This window comes from Raphanus sativus, chromosome 4 (genome assembly GCF_000801105.2).
Source record: "Raphanus sativus cultivar WK10039 chromosome 4, ASM80110v3, whole genome shotgun sequence".
Taxonomy (NCBI): Eukaryota; Viridiplantae; Streptophyta; class Magnoliopsida; order Brassicales; family Brassicaceae; genus Raphanus; species Raphanus sativus.
This window is the reverse complement of record NC_079514.1, coordinates 4,400,077-4,422,961: the sequence shown is the minus strand read 5'-3', so window position 1 is coordinate 4,422,961 and position 22,885 is coordinate 4,400,077. Positions and strand designations below refer to the sequence as shown.

General features: G+C 31.6%; 2 protein-coding genes and 1 long non-coding RNA gene across 3 annotated transcripts; 2 read left to right on the top strand and 1 right to left on the bottom strand.

Moving 5' to 3' along the window:
- The first annotated feature begins 4,021 nt into the window (after window positions 1-4,021).
- Window positions 4,022-5,917, top strand: LOC108852335 (transcription factor bHLH118). Its single transcript, XM_018625829.2, has 3 exons — window positions 4,022-4,391; window positions 4,628-4,954; window positions 5,764-5,917. The coding sequence occupies exons 1-3, from the start codon at window positions 4,224-4,226 to the stop codon at window positions 5,824-5,826; spliced, it is 558 nt and encodes a 185-aa protein (XP_018481331.1). The 5' UTR covers window positions 4,022-4,223; the 3' UTR covers window positions 5,827-5,917.
- Window positions 5,918-14,268: 8,351 nt separating this feature from the next.
- Window positions 14,269-16,180, top strand: LOC108853307 (transcription factor bHLH126-like). Its single transcript, XM_018626731.2, has 4 exons — window positions 14,269-14,622; window positions 14,758-15,111; window positions 15,197-15,270; window positions 15,615-16,180. Exons 1-4 carry the CDS (start codon window positions 14,401-14,403, stop codon window positions 15,622-15,624), a joined length of 660 nt encoding a protein of 219 aa, XP_018482233.2. The 5' UTR covers window positions 14,269-14,400; the 3' UTR covers window positions 15,625-16,180.
- A 4,571-nt stretch (window positions 16,181-20,751) lies between these two features.
- LOC108853512 (uncharacterized) lies at window positions 20,752-22,387 on the bottom strand. Its single transcript, XR_001949732.2, has 6 exons — window positions 22,148-22,387; window positions 21,884-21,942; window positions 21,426-21,560; window positions 21,290-21,360; window positions 21,013-21,100; window positions 20,752-20,924 (listed from the first exon to the last, which is right to left on the bottom strand). It is a non-coding gene; the product is annotated as an uncharacterized LOC108853512 (long non-coding RNA).
- Window positions 22,388-22,885: the final 498 nt, after the last annotated feature.

Sequence of the window (22,885 nt, the reverse complement as noted above, 5' to 3'; positions counted from 1 at the left end):
CCAATGCATCAAACCAAGATTTTAAACTGCCTCAAAAACTTTGTCAAGCATCTTAAGGTGGAACGTCACGAGCAGGCTAGAGGGACGGAGGTGGCGTCTTTTAACTGTCGAAGCATTGATGCTTTATTAGGCCTCCTTGATAGCAACAGCCTCCTTGACCTCGGTGGCTTCACTGCCCTTTTCCTTGGCAGGTTCACTTCTTCTGGGACAATAAAAGTTGATAGAGGGAAAGTCCTGGACAGTGTGGTTGGTGTCTTGAATGTGATCTTCCCTCCGTCCTCTGTGAAAACCTTTTACTCTTTGTCTTTGATGTGTTCTGCTCTGGTTCAGTGATCTCAGTTTTCTTTTTTTCTTACAGAGCAAGACAGAGACCATGAATGGTAATTCAAGGAGAGAATCAGAAACTGAGTCTTCATCAAGCCTTGAGTCTTGAGACCCTCCTAGCAGATCATCTGCTTTTGATAGCTTACGAAGGTACTCATATCTCCAAACAGCATCTTATGCACACTGACACAAAAATAAAAAATGTCTACTATGTTTGGTATTGGGTATCTGAGTCAGACTCTACGTAATAGTTTGATGTTTGATTAGTGATAAAGGCCGGGTTCTATCTGAGTCAGACTTATCATCATCATTCCCTTACTTTCTTCAACTAATATGCTTCATGATATCTGATTATGAAAACTTTCACAGATAGAAGAGGAGGGTCTGGTTACAGAAAATATGAAATTACTCGGAAAAACGGTATTGAAGCTGCACATGAAGAGTTGATGAGATTCTTCCGAGCATCTCACCGTTGCGGCGATTCTTGCATGGCTTAACAACGGCAGCAGTGAAGATGGCGGTTCTTGGTTGGCCGCCTTCACTGAGATTTCATCAAGAGATATAAACGTTTCTTTGATCTTGGTAAGTAATTGTTCTTATTTGATCGATTTATGGTTTCTCTTTTAGAAACAATATATATTGTGAAAGTTCTTCAGCTTTTACTATTTTTGTAATCCTTCCCTTACAAGTGTTTTCTCTATCCCTAAAATATTTGATGGATTTCTTTTTCTTTTTGTTGTTTTGTAACTGAGTGATGGGTTTGCGTTTGGTTCCAGTTGCAGAGATGGTGGATTGCATTTATGAAATTAGCCTCTGGACCCAAGTCCTTCAGCTCCAGCATCCGATGAAAAGCTTTTCAGAACGTCTGGATCTTATATTCTCGGCTGCCACCACCATATACAATCATTTGGTAATACTTCGAAGAACCAACAATAATGATGATTCCGTTGGTGCTAACGTAAATATCTCTCGGTCTCTGCCAATCTGTATTAGTTGTTCCACACCAGAATGGAGCTTCGTTGGCAGAGCAATTGAAGAACGGTGTTGTTCTCCCTAGAGGTCAGGCACATGGTCTATCTACACTAATCAGTAAGTGTTAAAAGACTATTGTCTATGTTAAATGTTGCTTTACGCATTATTCTTATAGCTTATAAAGTATACTAATGTTTTTTTTACTGTTTTGTGATTTTTTATGGCTTTGGATCACTTGCAGGAACTTAACATTCTACGGTTTTAACTGTGGTCCAGCTGGGATCATGAAATGAAAATATCTTGACTTGAACGCAAAAATACACACAGCGTTACAGAAACCAGGTACTTGGACTGAAACCTGGTACTTGGACTTCACATGGTGGTTTTCAAATAATCTTGCAGTGGAAGAGATATGATTGAAATGCATGAGCAGGTTATCCTCTTATTTCCTATAGTTTTAAGGGATTTGTTACTGCTTCGAAACTTCCATTCAGTAGGTAATTGTATGTTGGCTCACATCTGCGGTTAAATCGACCATGGAGAGACTGCAACTAAGCTAAATTTGGAATAATTAGTGGTGATTGGTGAATAAGTTAGTAGAAACTTTCCATCTTTGTTGCCATAACTTAATTCAGTTTCTAATCATGTGTGGTTTTGAATGTTTATTTGTTTTGATTTGAAAATTTACATATGTGTATATGCCTTGCAATATGTCAAGGAGCCGATTTGCTTTTTGCTAAACTACAAGAAGAAGATGGAGATTCGTAAAAACACAAGTGAACAAGAAGTCAAAAATCTTGAAGCACATGAAGGAGCTCTTTGGTATATTTTCGGCAGAGAGGAGGTTCCAAAATTAGAGAAACACGTCATGCAAAAGTTCCCAAATGTATTATACTACTTATCTACTGTAAAAACTATAAACTAATAATGTTGAAACAGTAGAATTTTATTAATTTTTTTATATATTTGTATAGTTTAATAAATTAGTTTATTTCACCTTTTATATATTCATTATTCATTAATTAATGGCTACATCTTATTTTCATCCAATCATCTATTCGCACACTATTCATTCATACATTTAATTAACAAACGTTGGATTCAAAGTATTACATCATCTTTCGGAAGTTTAACACTAAAAATAAAAACTTATTTATTATGATATCATCAAAAATATATTAGAATCAAACTATGAAAAATAACACCGGACTTTAAAACAAAACAAGAGATAATCTCACTAAAGTAAAATATGGGCACCCTTACATGATATTACATTTTACACACTTCAAATTCATGTTATCTTATAAATTACTAAATTTTAAAATTTAAATTTAATATTGCACCATCAGACATAGTAAAGAAATGGTTTATTTCCTAATATCAGTATTTCGTACTCGATTGCAAAATGTTGACATAAATCTAAAACATTCTTTTAAAATGTGTTATTAGAGAACTTAATTACTCTTCGCATTTATTTATGATAAGTTTAGATATTCTTCGCATTTGTATTAGTATTCACAAAGATTAATCCAGCTTTAGAAAACATACAATATAATTTATTAACTAAAATATGTATTGTTCGTATTTGTATGTTGTTCTAATTAAAAAATTATTTATGTGTGTACCTTACCCGACTGATTTAGTTGTGTGTAGAACCAGAATGTTGTTAAAATTTATATTTGCTAAGTATTTTAATAACATAAAATATATTGTTCAAAAATTTAAAAAAACCTTTAAATAAATTTTATATAATATATAATTAGTTATGGATACAAAAAAGTTCCATGTAAAATTCGTTTTTTTTCCTTGACTCATCCATGAAAAATTAGTTAAACTGACCAAAAATATATATTTTCACCATTTTTTCATCATAAACCATTAAACATCAAACATTTTCCGCGCGTAGCGCGGACATCGCATCTAGTAAGATTAATAGAGAATTACACGTATGTATTGATTCAAATTTGAATATGTTTTTAGTATCGTAGTATAATATTTTTAAACCTTGGAAAAACATCAATAATTTTTTTATTGTATTCTAAGAAAACTTTTCGTAATATCTCAACATTAGTCAACCTAACTTTTTTTTTTTGTCATTGAAATATTTCATTCGAAATAAAGATACAGAATGAGCCTTAAACAGGCTTAATCAAAATAGTTCAATACATAAAGAAATGAGCTTGAAGAGCCCATTAGTCAACCTAACTAAGATTTAAAAATAAATGTTTCAGTAACACGAAATGTGAAAATATATACACACCACTCTAGTCGAGTGATAGTTGAAAACAATTACACCAGAGAATGAGAAAAACAAAAACATGCATGTCGTATTTAATTCCTTATCAAATGCAGTGCATTACGTTCTATAGAAAAAAAAAATTTAAAACTAAAGAAACTACTTTAAAGTTTACAGTGATATTTAAATAATTTTGAGAATATGGTCCAGCATATGGCCTCGGCCCCTCAGAGCTTGCAGCAGTGCATCCTATAATGTATTGTGCGTCGGGTGAATACACCTAGTAGATAATAAGAAAATAATTGATCATACAAATGACATAGGTATACAATCTCATGAATAATATAAGAAACTTGATAGATGTACAAAATGGAATGTGGACAGAAACATATTGGCATTATTTAATAGAAAAGAAGCTGAAAGACGTCACTGCTTACCCTAATGAGCATCCTTTATTTTATAAACGAAAACACTTTTTTATGTTACTGTCTTTGTTCCGACTCCGATTTTTTTTTCCAACTTTACAACGAATCACTGACTGAAACTCCAGACCAAATCGTAGAGAGCACAAAATCAGACAAGATCAGATCCTGCTGACTCATCATTATCATCATAATATTCATCATCATTATTACTAGCTGGAAAATCTCTGTATAAAATAATTAAATTTAAAGAAAACTACAGGTTTTACATGGCTGATTTTCCAGAGAAGGGAAGAAAGCGTCGTAAAGAGGCGAGAGTTGGTAATGAAGAAAACATGGAGAAGATAATGCACAGAGAAGTTGAGAAACAAAGGAGACAAGAGATGGCTTCTCTTTACGCGTCTCTTCGCTCTCTTCTCCCTCTCGAATTCATCCAGGTCTATCTTTTCAAAGCCCTAATTAACTTCTTTTTTTTTTTCCACTACAGATCTACAAATTAGAATCTGTAAAACTTTGCTTTATCTCTTAGTTTGAGCTGTTTTTTTGTTAGATTAGATCCACTAAAACTGTGACACTCTCACATCACAAAATCCTGAACAATACAAAGCTACTATTAACCCTTTTTTTTCTTGATGAAGTTTTGATTCGAACTTGTTATATATGGTTTTTGTAGGGAAGGCGTTCTACGTCAGATCAGTTGAATGAGGCGGTAAATTACATAAATCATCTTCAGAGGAACATCAAGGACATGAGTTCCAAGAGAGATGACCTCATGTTATTGTCTGGACAAAGCTTTGAGAGTAGAAATGAACAAAGTAGGAATGATAACTCGAATCATGTCGTGATTCGTCCCTGTTTGGTCGGGGTAGAAATCGTTTTCAGCGTTCTGCAAACGCCGTTGTCAAGTGTGCTGCATGTGCTTTCTGAGTATGGTCTCTGTGTTATTGGCTGCATCTCCTCCAATGTGAATGGCAGACTTATTCACACTTTACAGGCTGAGGTTCGTACTATATATCTTGTGCATAATTTATAGCAATATGAATATCCACCAAGTAAATGCAAAAAAGTCCCCGTGTATAAATCAACAGTCGACTTCAGACTATTCATAAGATATATATTGTTACTTCTTAGGAATCCAAATGTACTGTAAGTTGATTAGACGTATATATTCTTCATAAAGGAAATCCTTATGTAGTCGCCAAAGAAGTGGCTATCTACCAGATTTCTTGTAGTCTAGCTAGATGCAGCTTAGTACTTTTGGTGCATAGTTCTTAATTAACATGTTTGTAAATATAGTGTAGATATCAAAACTTATGCGACTACAGATTTAAAGTATTTTAAGTACTATGCTGAAACTATTTAGGATGTATACATATACTATTAATATTTAGTTTGTGGCAGTTTATAACGTAATAACATATTATTTTTAATAATGATATGACACAATTTAGATGTCATATATGATTATTGTTGAGGAACTTTTATTTTTGAATCGATTTCTATTCGACGTTTCCATTTACACATATACTAAAAGAAGTTCTAGAATGGCATACTTTTTTTAAGAATGCCATACCATATCATTTGTGTTCCAAAGTTAACTAGTTAGTTTTACGAGCCCTTTGTCAAAAAAAAAAAAACTAGTTAGTTTTACTTTATGTTTGCCTCCTTACAGCGTGCAGACCAAATTAAGGCCTTTGTTTCTAAATTTTGATCCTACATCTGCCATGTCCACTTTGACATTGTTTATCAGGTCAATGCGATGAATACGTTTGAGTTAATATGTGAAGGTTATTTGCTTTAATGTTGCAGGTCAACGATCTGGCTTTAGTTGACTTTACAGACCTTAAGATATACTTACTACGCTTGCCGTAGTGAAGTAAACGTTTCCTTAGCGGATTGTTTTAACTTGTTAGTTTATTTGCACTTGTACTGTGTATTTGTATGTATCTGTGTGTTTGCAGATTTTGAAATAGGGAAATATCGGGATCACACCATATTTCAACCTTTTTCTTGTACGTTTGACAGTCGCAAAGAAATACATTTTTTTTTTTTGTAACTTGGGTTTCAAAATACATTTTTTTTCTATTGAAAAAAATCTTAAGGAAAGAGAACCAGAGACAATCAGAATGCAATCCAGACTCGGAAGATTTTAAATGTACTTCAATATTCAAGACCTCCAAGGTGTTACTAAAGAACTCCCAATAGATGCTATTAAAAAACCTTTACAAGATCAATCATAAGACATTATCCTCAAGTAGTATTTCTATTTCCTTCTTTATAAGAGTTCGAGACCTATTTGGAAACTTTAGAACATTTTTACAGAGTCGTCTCCTTTTTATAAATTCAACTTGATTTATTTAAACATACCGTTCCACTTAGCGTGGAATAACAAAATAAGTCTTTCAGTAACTACCAAATATATAACCTGTACCTGCAGTATGCCAGACGAGTTAAGTGGAACGGGTGATTCAGTGTTGAAATTCTTAAACATATATACTGAGTTTTGAAAATCATTTTGTTGGCCATCAGCTTCAGATACATGGCCAAACATAGCATATGCAGAAAGATCATTCTCTATCCATTAGTTAACCACTGTTGTCGACCTTTTTCTTGGCCATTAGCTTCAATTATATGATCCAACTAATACAAAAGATCATCATCTATCCATTACTTTATCTTTATTATCACTCGTTCTTGACATAATTATACTCAACTCTTGCAATCTTTTAGTTGACACGTGACGGTATTTACCAACTCACCGTGTATTAATAATACACAACAATTTTCTGTGCACCTATATCTCTCCTGTAAATAAAGTATAAGAGCATAAATTCTGATTGAAGATTTAAAAACATAAAATGTATAAACAATATTAAAATGAGTAGAATATTTTTCTAAGAAATTGTTAAGAAAATATACGAATTTGTGGAGTTAATATTTGATTTCTTTCTTTAATTCAGTAAATCGCTTTTTAATTAAGATGGTTAGTATGCTTGAATCCCAGGATATAACTACGAAGAAATTGTTTTGCTACACCTGATGAAAAGAAATGTGGATCGGATATAACCCAAAATATATTCGATCCAGGTTTATTTTCACAAATTATTCCAAAATTTTACGCAGCAAAAAGTTTACAAAAATTTAGGCTCCAACATAAAGTTCAAACTTGCTCTATCTCGACGTGTGGAGCCTCTCTTCCATATATGTATTTCTTTATACTATCTTTTTAATTTTCTTAAAACTGCCTGTATCATTTTCGTAAGTTTGTATGTTTTCAGACCATTTATCAATTTCTACTCCCGCCATGATTCAGATATTTCTTAGACCAGGTCGAGCTAGTGGTTGGTCCTTTTCTTTGTTGTCGCAAGTTAGGATAAAACTGTATATGTCCACTGTCATCCGTTTCTTCTGTCAATATATTTGGGTGTTAGCGTCATATTTTGGTAACATAAGCATGTACGTTGTTGTGTCTTTGTTTAGCTTGGCGATATTTCAGCAACAAATAGTTTGTGCAAGTATATTTTCTGGTGAAAAAATGATTTCAGCCTTTTACCAAAAACCCAGATAATACAAATATTTTTCCCAACGAGAATTTAATCCAAATAGTGAAATATTGTATTAGGCCATTCACTGGTTTTATGCACGTATACTGATCGTTCGTATTACTAAACCAACGAGTGCAAAATGAATATATTATTATTATTATTATTATTATTATTATTATTATTATTATTATTATAGGCAATGATCCAAACTTCTAATTTCCGAGTCAATCTGTAGAGTAATAAGTATCTAGTCTAGTTCATTCATCGAGTTTATCATTGTTATTTTCTACACCGACAAAATATATTGTTAATTAAATAATACAATAAATTAACTAATGGTAAAATAATAAATTTAATGATTTTTAATACTCTGTAAAAACTTAAAATGACATATAAAATAGAACAAACAAGTAAATACATATATAAACAATAAAGGGACTGCTATTTTACAGGGTGGCTGTGTGTTTGAACACATATCCTCAGCGCAAATGGCCGAAGCATTGGCCATTCGTGCGGTCCTATCCCACGCTTCTGAAGCGGGGTTCTCCAGAATCTGCTTTAAACCAGATTGCCAGGCGCTTATTGCTACCATTCATTCGAAGTGCCACTCGACGGATCTCTACGAAATCATTCGGGACATCGAGTCTTTATCTTCTCGTTTTAGTTGTATCTCTTTCAGTTTTATTCCGCGCTCTATGAATTCCTTGGCTGATTCTTTGGCCAAATCTGTATTGCACTCTTCTTTCCCCAACTAGGTTTAGTTAGAAATTTATAAAATTCGGTGTTAAAAAAAAAAAAAAACAATAAAGGAGGAAAGAAAATTTATAGTGTCATTTAAACCTTTTTGATTTCATCTATTTCCACCCTAGTCAATTGTTCAGTTCCAAAACTGTATATATTTAAAAATTAAACTATAGGTACACTACTTTCTACAGTTTTTTTTTTAATTTTTCATAGTTTCAATTAAATTAATAAAAATTCAATAAAATAACAAAATCAAATTTATAGTTTATAATTATATATGAACTAGTAAAATGCATACAAAACATAAAATGCATATTTATAAAACAATTTAAAACAATTTTTAACATTTATCTTTTTAAAATGGATGGAGTATTATTCATACAAAAGAACCAAGCATAAAAATGTATATATATTAGGGTAAAATATTTGTGGAGTTGAATGTAGACGCTTTATGTGTGTGTTTTTGAATGGGCATCACCAAACAAAGATAGACAATAACACTAATCAAGTCAAGTAAGAAAGCAACCGAGTGCATAAAGGTAAGAATACCTTAATATAGTTAAAAAAAAAAAGAATACCTTAATATATGCCGCTAATTTGAAAATCGCTATCTATAATTGTTGACTTTTCTTTTAGACCTCTGGTAAACAATTTCAGCTTGATGAATAATTAACTTTGTTTCTTTTTTTCTTTTTTTCTTTTTTTCTTTTTTAACATGATTAACCTTGGAGTCCGGGATGAATTACACAAGTACTATATTTGATTTGTACCACATGGCAAGTCACTATTTTTGGTGTTTCTATATTATATTGAGAACTAGTTTAATTGAGTACTAACTAACAAGATTCTGATTTGATATTTTTTACTATATACATAATTATATAGATTATTAGTTTTACAAAAAAAAATTATATAGATTATTTAAACTAATAATATAACTAAAATAATTACTAATATTAAAAATAATCAAAATCATTAACTAAAGTTATTAAAATATGACACATAAAAAAATTACTTAGAATCATGAATAACATGACAAACAAGTAAAAAGTTGGAAAATTCTTTGATGGAAAACACTTTGATATTGGTACATCTATGGGAGACGAAAATGACAAACTCTAAAAAAAATTCTCTCTCCGATAGACATTCTCCAACTAGCTTTCTTTGAGATAGAAAATTGAAGAAAAGATCATCAAAAAGAAGAGAAAGAGGACGAGTAACATGACGATCCTCGTACTTCAGTAGCTGAGATAATATCTTTTTGGATACCTCGAAACCCAACTTGTCAAATTGATGCTTTATGGATCGGTAATGGCAATATTAGTGGTTTAGCATGGAGTTTTGAAGATCATATGGATATTGAAAATTTTGGGCTACATGCGTGTAACAAAAATCTCTCGGCTTTTATATGTTGAGATAAAATATTACTTTGGGCGGTCTCATGTATGATAGATATAAGGATTTCTTCAATCCGCTTCGAGACATACTTTTCAGATCTAGTAGATATGACTATGAACCCGATTGATTGGCCAGTTTGTGCTTTAGAGATTGAGGTTTTCTAAAGTTTTCAAGATAATTGCAAAAGTGTATATTTATTTCATATTTTCCAAGGTGATAATAGCGGCAGACCAACTAGCAAAAGATCTAGGAATAGAGATGTTATCTTCTTCCATATATATTCGGAGGAAAATTTCGTCTGGCGAGAACTAGATCAATGGATAGCTGATAAAAAAGGAGCAAAATTACGTAAAATTATGAAGAACATGACAAATAAACAAATACATTTCTCAAATAATATTATAGATATTAATCATCTTAACACATGCATCTCACAATTATATATATATAAAAAAGAGAAACTACAATATATGAGTTGTGATATATACTATCTATGTCAAATTCAGAAAATATTAAGTTTGAAAACATTGTATTATATTAAAGATTGGATCAAGTAAAATATTTATAATTCTATCCTGATATTTATTTCTACTTATTATTTTATAAAATTCAAACAATTCTATAAATTTAAATCGATGATTCGTTATCAAAATCATGAAACATAACAAATAAACAAAATACTTAAATCATGGAGAAACTTGAAAATAGTAAGTTTGAAAAGATTATATTATATTAAAGATTGGATCAAGTAAAATATTTAGAATTCTATCATAATCTTTATTTCTATTTATTATTTTATTAAGTTTCTAAAAATTGTATAAATTTAAATAAATGATTTATTAATCAAAATCATAAAAATATGACAAATAAGTAAAATCATCTAAAATCAGGAGAACATGATAAATAAGAAAATTCACTCTATAGATAATAGTATAGATGTAATGTGAACTTTTGGATGTAGCATATTATAATTAATTTGTTTGAACAAACTTTTTCTCGAAGCAAACATCTGGAATAATTTAGTAGCTACTGTAGCAATTGCGGCTCTTGCTTGCCACCGTCCGATCGAAAAGTCCAAAGAGATCTCTTTTGTTTATTGGGAGAATGGGTGGAATATCCCTAAGGCAAGCCTATATTAGAGAAATGCCCATGATTGTATATAATTAAAAAAAAATAACTTTTTGGTACTATGCAGACGAAAATGCCCTTCCTTTATTGAATACAGATCAGACTGCAGAAAAGCTGTGTGTCAGACTGCAGAGAAAGCGTGTGTCAGACTGCAGAGATGGACGGCGGGACAGACGATGAACTGTTGGATAAAGCAGCAAAGATCAAATCGAAATTACGTTATCGATAAAATATTCTATAGCAGCTAATATATTGTGTTATATATTAAATATATATATTAACGGTTAACTTTGTTGTTCTACAGAGGTAAATATTATTTTAGCCATTTTAGCAGGTATACATTATTTTAGCTGAAAACTAATTTTTGGTCAAATTATAACTAGTGTAATGTATAACCTTTAAGGTATAGTAGTATATATATCATCTAACATGTATGGAATAACTTATAAAAATATGTATAAGCTCACAAATTATTTATTCAATCATTTATCATCTACACAAAGTATGTATCAATGAACATCAAGTCTCTTGTAATATCATACAAACAAATTATCAATTATTTGGTATCATATAATGTATCAGCTAACAATATATGTACCAAGTAACAAATCGGTTAACGGATAACAACCAACTTATCATGTAACTTATTAATTCACAGACATGTATCAATCCGTTTGTAAGCTAATAAACCAAGTATCAGCTAAACAAATCATGTACCAGTTAACGTAAAGACGTTTATAACATCATGTTAACACAATTATGAATTATTCGGTATCAAACTATGTGCCAGATACTAAAACATGTAAGAAATCGTTTATCATATAAAACTTGTATCAGATAAAAAATATGATAGTTATGAATTTTCGGTATCAAACTATGTGTCAGATAAAACAGCTACGAATTTTTCGGTATCAAACTATGAGTCAGATACCAAAACATATAAAAAATCATTTATCATATAAAAATTGTATCAGATAACAAATAATATATCAGTTAACAACTTATTAATCAACACCATGTATCAATCCATTTGTCAGCTAACAAACTAAATATAAAAAATGTTCAAACTCACAAGTTATTTATTCAATTATTTATCATCTACACAAACTATTTATCAATGAACATCAAGTCTCTTGTAATATCATACAAACCAATTATCAATTATTTGGTATCATATAATTTATCAGCTAACAATACGTGTACCAAGTAACAAATCGGTTAACGGATAACAACCAACTTATCATGTAACTTATTAATTCACAGAAATGTATTAATCTGTTTGTGAGCTAATAAACCAAGTATCAGCTAAACAAATCATGTATTAGTTAAGGTAAAGATTTATGTAACATCATGTTAAACAGTTATTAATTATTCAGTATCAAACTATGTGTCAGATACCAAAATATGTATATCGATTTACAATGAATTAGAACATAAGAAAAGAGAGAAAAATAAGAAGAAAAAAAAGAGAAAAATAAAATACACAGCACACAAAAAAAAACATAAGAAATAAACATAAAAAAGAGACTTTGAATTGTTTCTTGATTTTACGTGGGAAGAAGAGAAGAAAGAGAGAGTGACAGAAAAAAAAAGAGTGACAGAAAAGTGAGAGAGAAAGTGACAGAAAAGTGACTGGCCACCTGACACAAAACAGAAGAAAGAGAGAGTGATAGAGGGGTAAAATCGTCTAGCAAAAATAGATTATGTGAAAAATGATATATTGCCAATTAAGGGTTTAGATAGGGGCAATCTCACCAATTTCTCTTGTTTATTTTAGTTTTACGTTCCTACAAGGCGTTATGTGTGTGTGTGTGTTTTTTTTTTTTTGATAAAAGATTTTCTAAGGCGTTATGTGTGTGTTATCAGAAACTTTGCATAATCATTTTTTCATGACAACCATTGGTTTGAATTTTAATGTGAGACATTTGGTCAGACAGAAAAACGTGCGTCCAATTTCTAATTTTATAAGACAGGAAGGAGATGGTGCATCAGATACTCCTAGATCACACTACCATTATTGACCACCTTTTGGTACATTTTCTAAAAGTTGTTCAAATGGTATTTTGAAATATAAGTTATTAAGTATTTTACTTTCGCAGTAATAACAATAGGGCAAGAGAGACGGGTCTTAGAAAGGATGATCGATCGACAAAGTCGGTATTGTGAATGTAAAGCATGCGCCACCTTTGACATGTACGAATAATGCTAATCATATATTCGTATCATCTGAAATAGTCAACCCGTGAAAACACAACAAATAAGTGAAGTGATCCAATATTCTGACCACAATCTTTGAAGACCAAATTAAACATCCACAATAAATAAATCGGATTGGTCAAACTTTCAAAAGATATTAAAAGCTCCAAAATCTAAATATCGTGGACTACATGTAAAAGGTGACAGGGGATTCATCACATAAGAGGATTTGTTTTGCCCTTGAAAGGATAACCTTTACCAAAAAGCTCCCCGTCAAAAATAAAGAAGCAAAACATGGGAACTATTGGAACGATATCATTGTATTTTTATCAAATCATAATACATAGTATCTTCTTAAGCAGAAAAAATATACATTATATACCTGATACGCAATGGATATGGACCGTTTAATATATAAGATGTGAATAAGAAGAGTGGTGGCATTATGTGAATAAGAAGAGTGGTGGCATGCAGTATGAGCAGGTGCACATCAAAAGCAGAGATCTCACATGCAACCATCACAAATATCTACGGCTGAGACTTGATCACTTAGAGCATCTTTAATTTTGACACTTGAAGATCAGAGAAATAGTAAGTATCTATGCCAGTAATCGGCTCATTAGCCTGTCTCATTTTTATAGCTGCTCTTTCTTTTGTGTACAATATCAATATAACAGTTTATATTGTAATATACCTTAATATATAATGTCATTTATAGAAGGTTAATTTCTTTTTGTTGAAAAATTAACTTTTTAGCTAACCAAAATATGTAACTTAGATTTTGTGTTAATATCCACTGTGTCACTACCAAGTTCAAATTCTGTATATTACAAGTTACAACAATCAGATAGACCATGATTAATGCAGTTTCTTATGGAAGTATCTCAGTGTAATTAGAAATTAAAAAAATAACTTTTAACTAAAAAACATTCTCTTAAATAAGGCACATAAGAAAGTCTTTAGTGCTTTAAACTATTTCACTTAAATTTATTAATTAAATATTTATTAAGAACCTAACTAGGGTCTCTCACATTAATCATGTTTACACACCATTGATGCCTAGTTTGTAAAGCTGCAACCAATTTAATGAATAAAAATGTTCTTACAGGGCCAACCGGCCAAGGACTTGATGCCGACGCATCTGAAAAATATTTTTACAGTAAAAACCAAATTTCGTAGGAAAAAAGATTTATGTTGAAAAGGTAGTGCTGGAAGATGTATTATTGGGTCTTCCGAATGAGTATTTATATATTAAATAAAATGGGAATGGTCTTCCCTCTCACCTAGGGAGACAGAGGGAACCATTTGTTTCTTTAAGCCTTTAAGGCAGCATACTTCGAAAAAAAAACGAGTAAACAATAGAATAAATCATTATAAGCCATAACCACAAATCCTAGGGAGATTTGGCATTGCTCAAGCTCAAAGTTATTAAACTATGGATCCTTATCAGAATCCTAATCCGAAAGGGTACCAGGGACATATGCCATTTGTCTCAGCCGGCGACGGTGGCAGTGGTGGCTCCGATATCCCCCAAGGAACAGTTGACAATAAGCAGAAGAAGAAGCTTCTCCACCGCGACATCGAACGCCAGAGAAGACAAGAAATGGCTACACTTTTTGCTTCTCTTCGTGATCACCTACCTCTTCAATACATCAAGGTTCATACTCTTACTCACTTTTTCTTATTTTCCTTATACCAATTGTTCAACAAGAAACCAAGATTTGGTGAGATTTGGCTTCTAGGGTTACGAAAATGTCTCTTCTCTTTATAACCTTATCCCTTGAACATGTAGGGGAAGAGAGCTGTTTCGGAACATGTAAGTGGAGCGGTGAATTTTATTAAGGACACGGAAACAAGGATTAAAGAACTCAGTGCAAGAAGAGACGAGCTAAGCAGAGAAACATGTTATAAATCGGATCCGGATCTAGCAGGAGCTGCATCCGAGTTAGGAAATTCGGTTCCGGCGAGTGTGTTAGTGCAACCATGCGTGAGCGGTTTCGAAGTGGTAGTGAGTAGCAATTCTTTAGGTCCCCAAACTTTGCCACTCTCAAGAGTGCTTGAGGTACTTCAGGAGCTAGGGCTTGAAGTCATCAGCTCTCTCACCACAAGAGTTAATGAGAGTCTCATAAACACTATTAGAGTCGAGGTATGTTTAATGGTTACAACATGCCAGTTCAATTGAAATTAATCTTAGGGGTTTTCATCACTATACTTAGTTATATTTATTACAGGTTAATAGTTTTGGATGCTTCGACTTAGCTTGGTTGCAGCAGAAGCTAGTTGAGGAGTTGATACCTTCGACGGGGTACTAATAATTAAGAAAGATAACACACTCTTAGTCCTAACGACTCCTTTATCATATGATCTCTTTTTTTGCTCGTAGTTTTGGTTGGTATAAAACAAAAGGTGTTTTCGTTGATACCACATGTTCGTTGCTCCAGATAGATTATTCACTTGCTCATGAACTTGATACACCTAATGTGAAATCTATATATAGAACAATATGTTCACATGCTTTCAAGTGCATCAGTGGAACACAAATATATGTTATATATATACGTTGGATATGACGTATATTCTTTTCATACATTTTACAACAAAACTATGTTCTAAGTTCTAACTATTTTCATGATAAATATGCTAATGCAGAAATATCTAATGCCTTTATGAATCTTCATCTTTGGAGCGGGACTTGAAAGTCATTCTTGGAAGGAGGCGTATCTTAGGTTTAAACAAGTCCAGGTACGTACTGCTGTTATGTTTGAAAAGGATTTGTACGAGTAGGTCATAAAGTTCATCATCATTCACCGTCCACACAGTAAAGATTTTTGTTGTGTGTTTCCCTTACGTTTTGCTTATTATTCCGTTGTCATGTTTTCATGCGTTTTTTTGTGTAAGGATATAAGGTTTATTGTAATATATATCCCATGAATCATTGAGTCCTACTGCAGACAAGCCCAAGGCGACAACATAATATACCACCTAACCTAACTTTATCCAGAAACATATCATATAGCATGTAGGTATTTGCGTTAATATTATCGTTGTGTCGATGTTCAACTCTGCATAATGGAATAGATATATAGTGTGAAGCCAGGGTAGGTGATAACTATCTTTTGGCTCTATACGCCAAAATCTACAAGATTGTTTCCAACCTAGCTAGTGATTTCTGCTCGCCATTATTATCACTTTTTACCTGCGATATTTTATGTGATTTTAATACATAAGACTGCAAAAATTGTAAAAGAACAACCGTTATTCCATGAGTAACTTAAATATAAGTTAAAAAAAATCCATATTGCATGCAAGCAAAATTGGGAAAACCCTGTTTACTTATACAAATACTAGTTTCGACATACGCAAATTGTTTTTTTTTTTGAGAAAAAAAATAATTTGTTAAAAACAGTTTATTAAAAACAAATTGTTAAACGCTTAATCACGATGATTGTTCTGAAAAGGAGCTATTTCCATAAAGAAAACCTTAAATTCAATGCATCGAGCTACCTTTCATTTTTCTAATCATCATACTTGTTAGTTTTTTATTCAACAATTTAAATATATATGAGAAACTATAGAAATTATCTAGTATACTTATACAATCACAAAATCTCCATTTCTTTTGTAATTTACGATACGATACGATACGATACGATACGATACGACACTATTATACATATCCCCAAAATCTTGGTTTCTTTTGCCTCCTCGTTTCCTACGTATACCAATAAGCATATAAAGAGAATCACATAAGTATAATTTTAATAATAGTAACTCGTTATTTATATATAAGATTAAATCCTCTTTATATAAGTCTCACGAACTTAAGCGAAGTGGACAGCGCGCAGTTCAAATGTTTTACGCACTTAAGTAAGAGATACGCATGATGAGTTGTTGAAATCTCCCTGATATTCGTTCGTTTGATATCTTTTTAGTTATATAATTATCCTTAACTAAATTAATTAAGTATCAGCTTTGGGCTGCCGTCAAACAAATTCATAATCATCAAATCAGATTGTGTCCCAATAAAGATTGTCTCCGACATTTGATTTAACTATCTTTTAGTGATATACTGCCTCCATTTTATTGTCAGTAAAATTTTCATTTGTGTCATTTTAGAATATTAATATTGTTATATGTATTAGTAATGATATTTTTATTTTGGAAATATATAAAACTAAATATTTTTTTTAATTTGTGTGCATAAACTTCAAGTAAAATAAAACGGATAGAATATTGATTTAAAAATTAAAACCAATATTCTTTATAAACAACATAGCCAGACAAACTAATAACATGTAAACATTAATTCCATCTTATATCACTTCAAAATTTAATTACAGTATTGCATTTAACATTTCATAAGAAGTTTTTTTTGCTTTTGTTTCAAAATAGTTGCATGTTATCGCATGAGATAAGGTGTGTATCTGGGATTTTTTTAGGATATATAGACCTCGATTCGGATCTGTAAGATCTGTGAAATTAGTATCTCGGTTCAGATCATGTCTTCTGAATATCCGAGTTTTGATTATCCACTCCAATATTCAATCATTCGCGAGTAATTGGATCTGGATTTGAATCATTAAAAAAATTATATAATTTTTTTAAAAATATTATATTCTTAAGAATTATTATATAATTTTATAAAACCAATATATAATAAAATATATAAAATATCTATATTATTATAAGATATCTAAAATATCTAAAATTATATATAATAAAATATCTAAAATATCTAAAATTATATATTCACAAACCAATATATAATAAAGTAACTATACAAAATTTCTAAAATATCTATATTATTATAAGATTACAAAAGTTAAAATATTATTTTATAAGACTAATTTATGTATAAATATTTATATATCAACTATAATTATTAAAAAAAATTAATACATTTTAAGAAATTCGGATCCGGATCCGGATATCCAGACTAAAATCAAAATACAGATATGGATTTGATAGATCAAATATTTTATTATCCGAATCCGTATCAGGGCTGATGGGTCCTCTACTCCTATACACTTTTTTTTGTTTAACATGAAATATCCTAGAGACTAATCTCCGAGTAGAGGTTCACACACTTTACAATTTTTATACAACTTTTATACAGATTCAGATACATATAATTATCATGTTTTATTAGTATTTCACTTGTCAACAGATTATATCATCTAAAAACGATCTTACACCTTCCCAGTCCCATCATTCTTGAAGATTAATCGTCATATATATAGTGGATTCTGAAAGCTTATATGATCAAGTGAAAATATACATATCTTTTGTGTTTGTTCATGCGAACTACATATATAGTTTTCTACACAAGTTCTTGTATAAATACAGTTTTATATATTATACTTACAGTCTAGAAGATATTTTTATCCGAGGCAAAACTATAAAACTGAGTAACACCTTCGTAAATTTGAATTTTTAATCGGGGCAAGAGAAAAAATCATTACAAAATTGCACTGATGTTAAAGTTCATGGTGGGCAAGTACCCTCCCACATTCAACATAGCCTCGCCACTGCTTACAGAAGCTTACACTTTAGCTCTTATATACAGAATTTCTTTTCGCCACCTAACAAACTAAATCTTAATTAGTGCTATCTATTCCTAACCAGCTATTAGCATACACACAGCCTTTGTTCGGGAAAATAAATTTAGCGCACACATTATATAACACAAGATACATGATATTTAGTTACAAAAAAAAAGAAAAAAAGATACATGATATTCGAGACACTGAAATTTATGTCATAAGAATCCAATGAGGATCATGCGTCCATTTCACTCAAACATTTTATGTATACAAGATTTTGTTTTGTTTCTCTTAAAAGAAAAGGGCGAGCTGGATAAGAAGACAAAGCATAAGAAAGCTATCCATTAAGTGAATGGATTTGAACAGATAGAGCAATATTGATCCTCTCTACTTTGAATCATTGAAATAGCATTGTCTTTTTGCTTCTTTCCATTTTTTAAATTTTTTTGTCTGCTTTTGCCTTTAGTTTTGTTATTCTCAATTTTTGCTATGGAGAAACTTCTTGTGAGCGGCATCACGTTCTCTTATAGAGTTTATGCAGGTTAACCTGACATGATATTGCAAAATGTACAAAGACATGTATTATGTTTCTAAAGTAACCTGTCTGATGGACCTAATTTGCATTCATGTGAAAGTTACTTATCTTAGATATCTGCTCAATGTTCACTGTTTCTGTATTAATTCTCCTTCATGCTTCCCTAAACTGCAATTAGACCGAAAATGCTCCTATCTCCCTATGTATATCCTCGTTATAATTTTTGATCGGTTGTTGTAAAGTAGAATAGAATATAAATATTATTGTGTTGTATTTAATATGAGAATACAAGACACATATATATAGCGATAATATTAACATAATGTTAACATCCGAAAATGCTAATTTTCCTAAACACTTAATGGAAATATGCTAAGAATATCTTGAGGTTAACTTGCTCTTCAAGTATTTCATTTTAATCTTGAGGATCTTCATGGATTTCACAGTCTTGGTCCGTAAGATACACATCTTCCGGCCGATATATCTCTAATACTCCCCCGCACGACATACATGGTCTGCAAATCTTGCACCACAAGATTCTCAAAAGACTTTCTTATTGAACAAGAATGTACAAAGCAATGTATATATACACTAGGATCGGCCCGCCCTACGGGCGGGATATATTTTACTTTTGATCTAAGTTATTATTATTTATATAATTTTGTGATTTGTGTTTTAAATTTGCATTTGTAAGAGATTTATATAACACACTACAAAAAAATATCATCAGCTTGTAAATTTATAAGATTTGAAGGTTGAATTCATGTTTGGTTAGAACTTGTATTTCGTATGAGTTTTGAGAGTGGCATAATTGCAGATGTGCATAACGGGCACTGTATGTCTATGATATTGTTTATTGTTGATGTATAATAGTGGTGTAATTTTTTTTACAACACTTAAGTTATAATCCGGTGTTGATGATTATTAAGGAGGCTCAAATAATTTAATTTTATTTCTTTTGAGTTATTATCTCTTGTATTTTGGAAGCTTCTCAAATATCTTGTTATTTTCATTTGAGTTATTAACTCCTTATGTTTCTCCTAGTAGTTCAAGTGGATGATCAAAAATAATGGCTTCTTTTCTAACCTCGCAAGGTTAGTGGATGATCAAAACTGAGGCTCCTTTTCTAATTTGGCAAGGTTAGGACTAATATGTTTTTTTAAGTTTTGACTGTTATATTATGTAATTTTTGATATATTATGCCTTTCACTAAATTGTAATTTATATTTATTTCTATTTTATTATTTTAAATGTTGTGGTTGTGGTTTTCTATTAAATATTTAATTTATCCAATGCTACAAAAAAATAATTTATTAAATTTGAATCTGGTGAGAAAAGGATAAACTTCAATTGCACTCATTCATTTTTCTTCTTTGGCTTGAATTTGATGAATTTGAGAAATATTTATCGCAACAATAATTATTTTATAATGTAAAGAAACAAATAATTCACAAAAAAAAATTATGTAAATTGTTTGCTTTATCTTATCTGATTATTTACTTTTTATAAGAAGTGAAAGGAATAAAAACGGTGGGTTCATTATTTAAACTCTCACTTTGGTGTTTAGAGAGTGGTCAATGTTCTTAGAGAGAGAGAAGTATAAAGTTTTTTATTAAATTTGCTTAGGTGATTAGGAAAGAGAGCATGATATGAAATGCTTCTATGAAATTCAAATCCCTTTGTTTCCACTTTAAAACACGCAGATTTGTAGACCAAAGTGATCATCTTAATGGCTAAAAGAGACATCTTCTGTAGCTTAACACAAACTATTGATTTCTACGGAGAAGATCATAGGTAACATATATAAGTGCCAACAACCGAACTTTGATGGTATCATTAAGATCATAGGAGCCCTGAGTTGTTGTTTTAAGATCTAACTATCTGCAAAAAAAAAAAAAAATTCTAAGCCAATCATAAAAGATAAAAAGAACAAAGTTTATTGATATATCATGGATTAAATCTACTATACATTGATTGGCAGTCTCTGCGATGATAATGCCATTGTCTTTTGAGAGTAGTTACTTCCCCTCCCACAACCATGTTTATAACAATCTCACCTTAAAGAGAAAGTTTCAAATGTTAATATAGGCTTCGATGATGATGAACACAGCAGTTTGCTTTCGAGAAAAGAACCTTAAGCCAAGCAAGTTGTTATACACACCAAGGTAAAAACCATTCATTTATATCCCACATAACCATGAAACATAATTTTGGAAAACAAACATGAGTTTCAAGGATCTTTGAACCTGGGTTAATGATATGCCAGGTTTTGTACGTGCGTTCGGTAAGTGTGCCAGCACAGAATTCACCACTGCTCCTGCTTAGGGAATAAAAGATGAATTCAGTTACCTAGCAAAAAGTTTTGAATATTATGTTTGTTACCTCAGAAGGACCAAGTGCTAGTCTTTAGGCATAGTCACCATCATGGTGCTGTGCTATTCCTAAAGCATCCTCAAGGCTGCAAGTGTTTGGACCACCAGATTTCTTCCCCACCATAAACTCAAGTTGCCTTGCAGCCTGTTTTGGAGGGAGAAAAAAGCACATTCTATGGGTGTCTGAATTTAACAAAGAAATCAGAGCTTCAGTAAGATACCAAGTCGTATCAGCTAAGGGAACAACTTGTCCTATGCAGATAACTAATCTCATAAAAGATCACCAAAAAAAAAGTCCTTTAATATCTCGTAAGGAGTCTATTACGTTTCCGGCTTTGCAATATATGAGAATCAGATGGTTTTTTACATATACAGAAAAATTAACATTTACTTTAAAACATCATGAAACTACGTATAAGAAGAGCCTATAGAAATCAAAAAGACTGTGTTGATTGTTGGATTCCTTACCATCTTAGAATTTTGAGAACATCCAAAGCTGTATCTTCTAGCATAAGAGTTGGAAGATCCTGCAAAATCATAAACGATCCAGATCCGGTTATAAGAAATCAACAGTAACACAAAGAGCATAAGAACCAAAATTTTAAACAAATAAATTAACTGAAGGATAATAGCAAGAAACCAATAAACAATCTAAACTTTCTTAGATGAAAACCTGATAAGAACTTGAAGAGAACTTTTCTGAGGATGATGTTCAAAGTAAGAAAATCTAACCTTTTTATGGGTGTAGAATAAAACGCCTGGGATAACTCATAATCAATGTCAGATCGTGCTTCACGTCGGTGTATAGAGTTAAGAAGGCGATAATGGCTGTAACTCGGACTGTTTCGGTTGAGTAAAGTAGAAGGTTAAACGACGCGAATGGAGACAAACAAAGAGATTCTTCATCTCGATCTCGGTCATCCAATCTCTAGTGACGCCATTGACGGTATAAGAGAACGCAAAAGAAAAGAAAAAATTAGGTCGAGGAAGAAGACTAAAGGCTTTCTAAAAGTTTGGGCTTTTAATTATTTTGATTAATAAAAGCGCACAAAAGTCTCGTTTCCTTCGTTAAATGAAACGATGCGTACCATGTGAGTGGACACATGTCACTATGTCATCAAAGGAATTTGTGACCTGGCATCTGATGTGTCAACAGGAGGGAAACAACCCTATTTTATAGTAATAGATAACAGACTCGAAAAGAAAATGGAAAACAACCTAGACCGTCATTGTATACTTCCTAAACAGATATGGAACTATGACAACAGAATTGGAAATTAACATATTCTCTAATACTTCCTCTCAAATTGGAGTGTGGAGGTTCGTAACACCCAACTTGGACAGTAGGAACTTAAACTGAGCTTTGCCAAGCGCCTTAGTCATAATGTCTGCAAGCTGTTCTTTAGTACGCACATGCCGAGTAGAAATGAGACCAGCTTTAACAGCATCTCGAACACAATGACAATCACG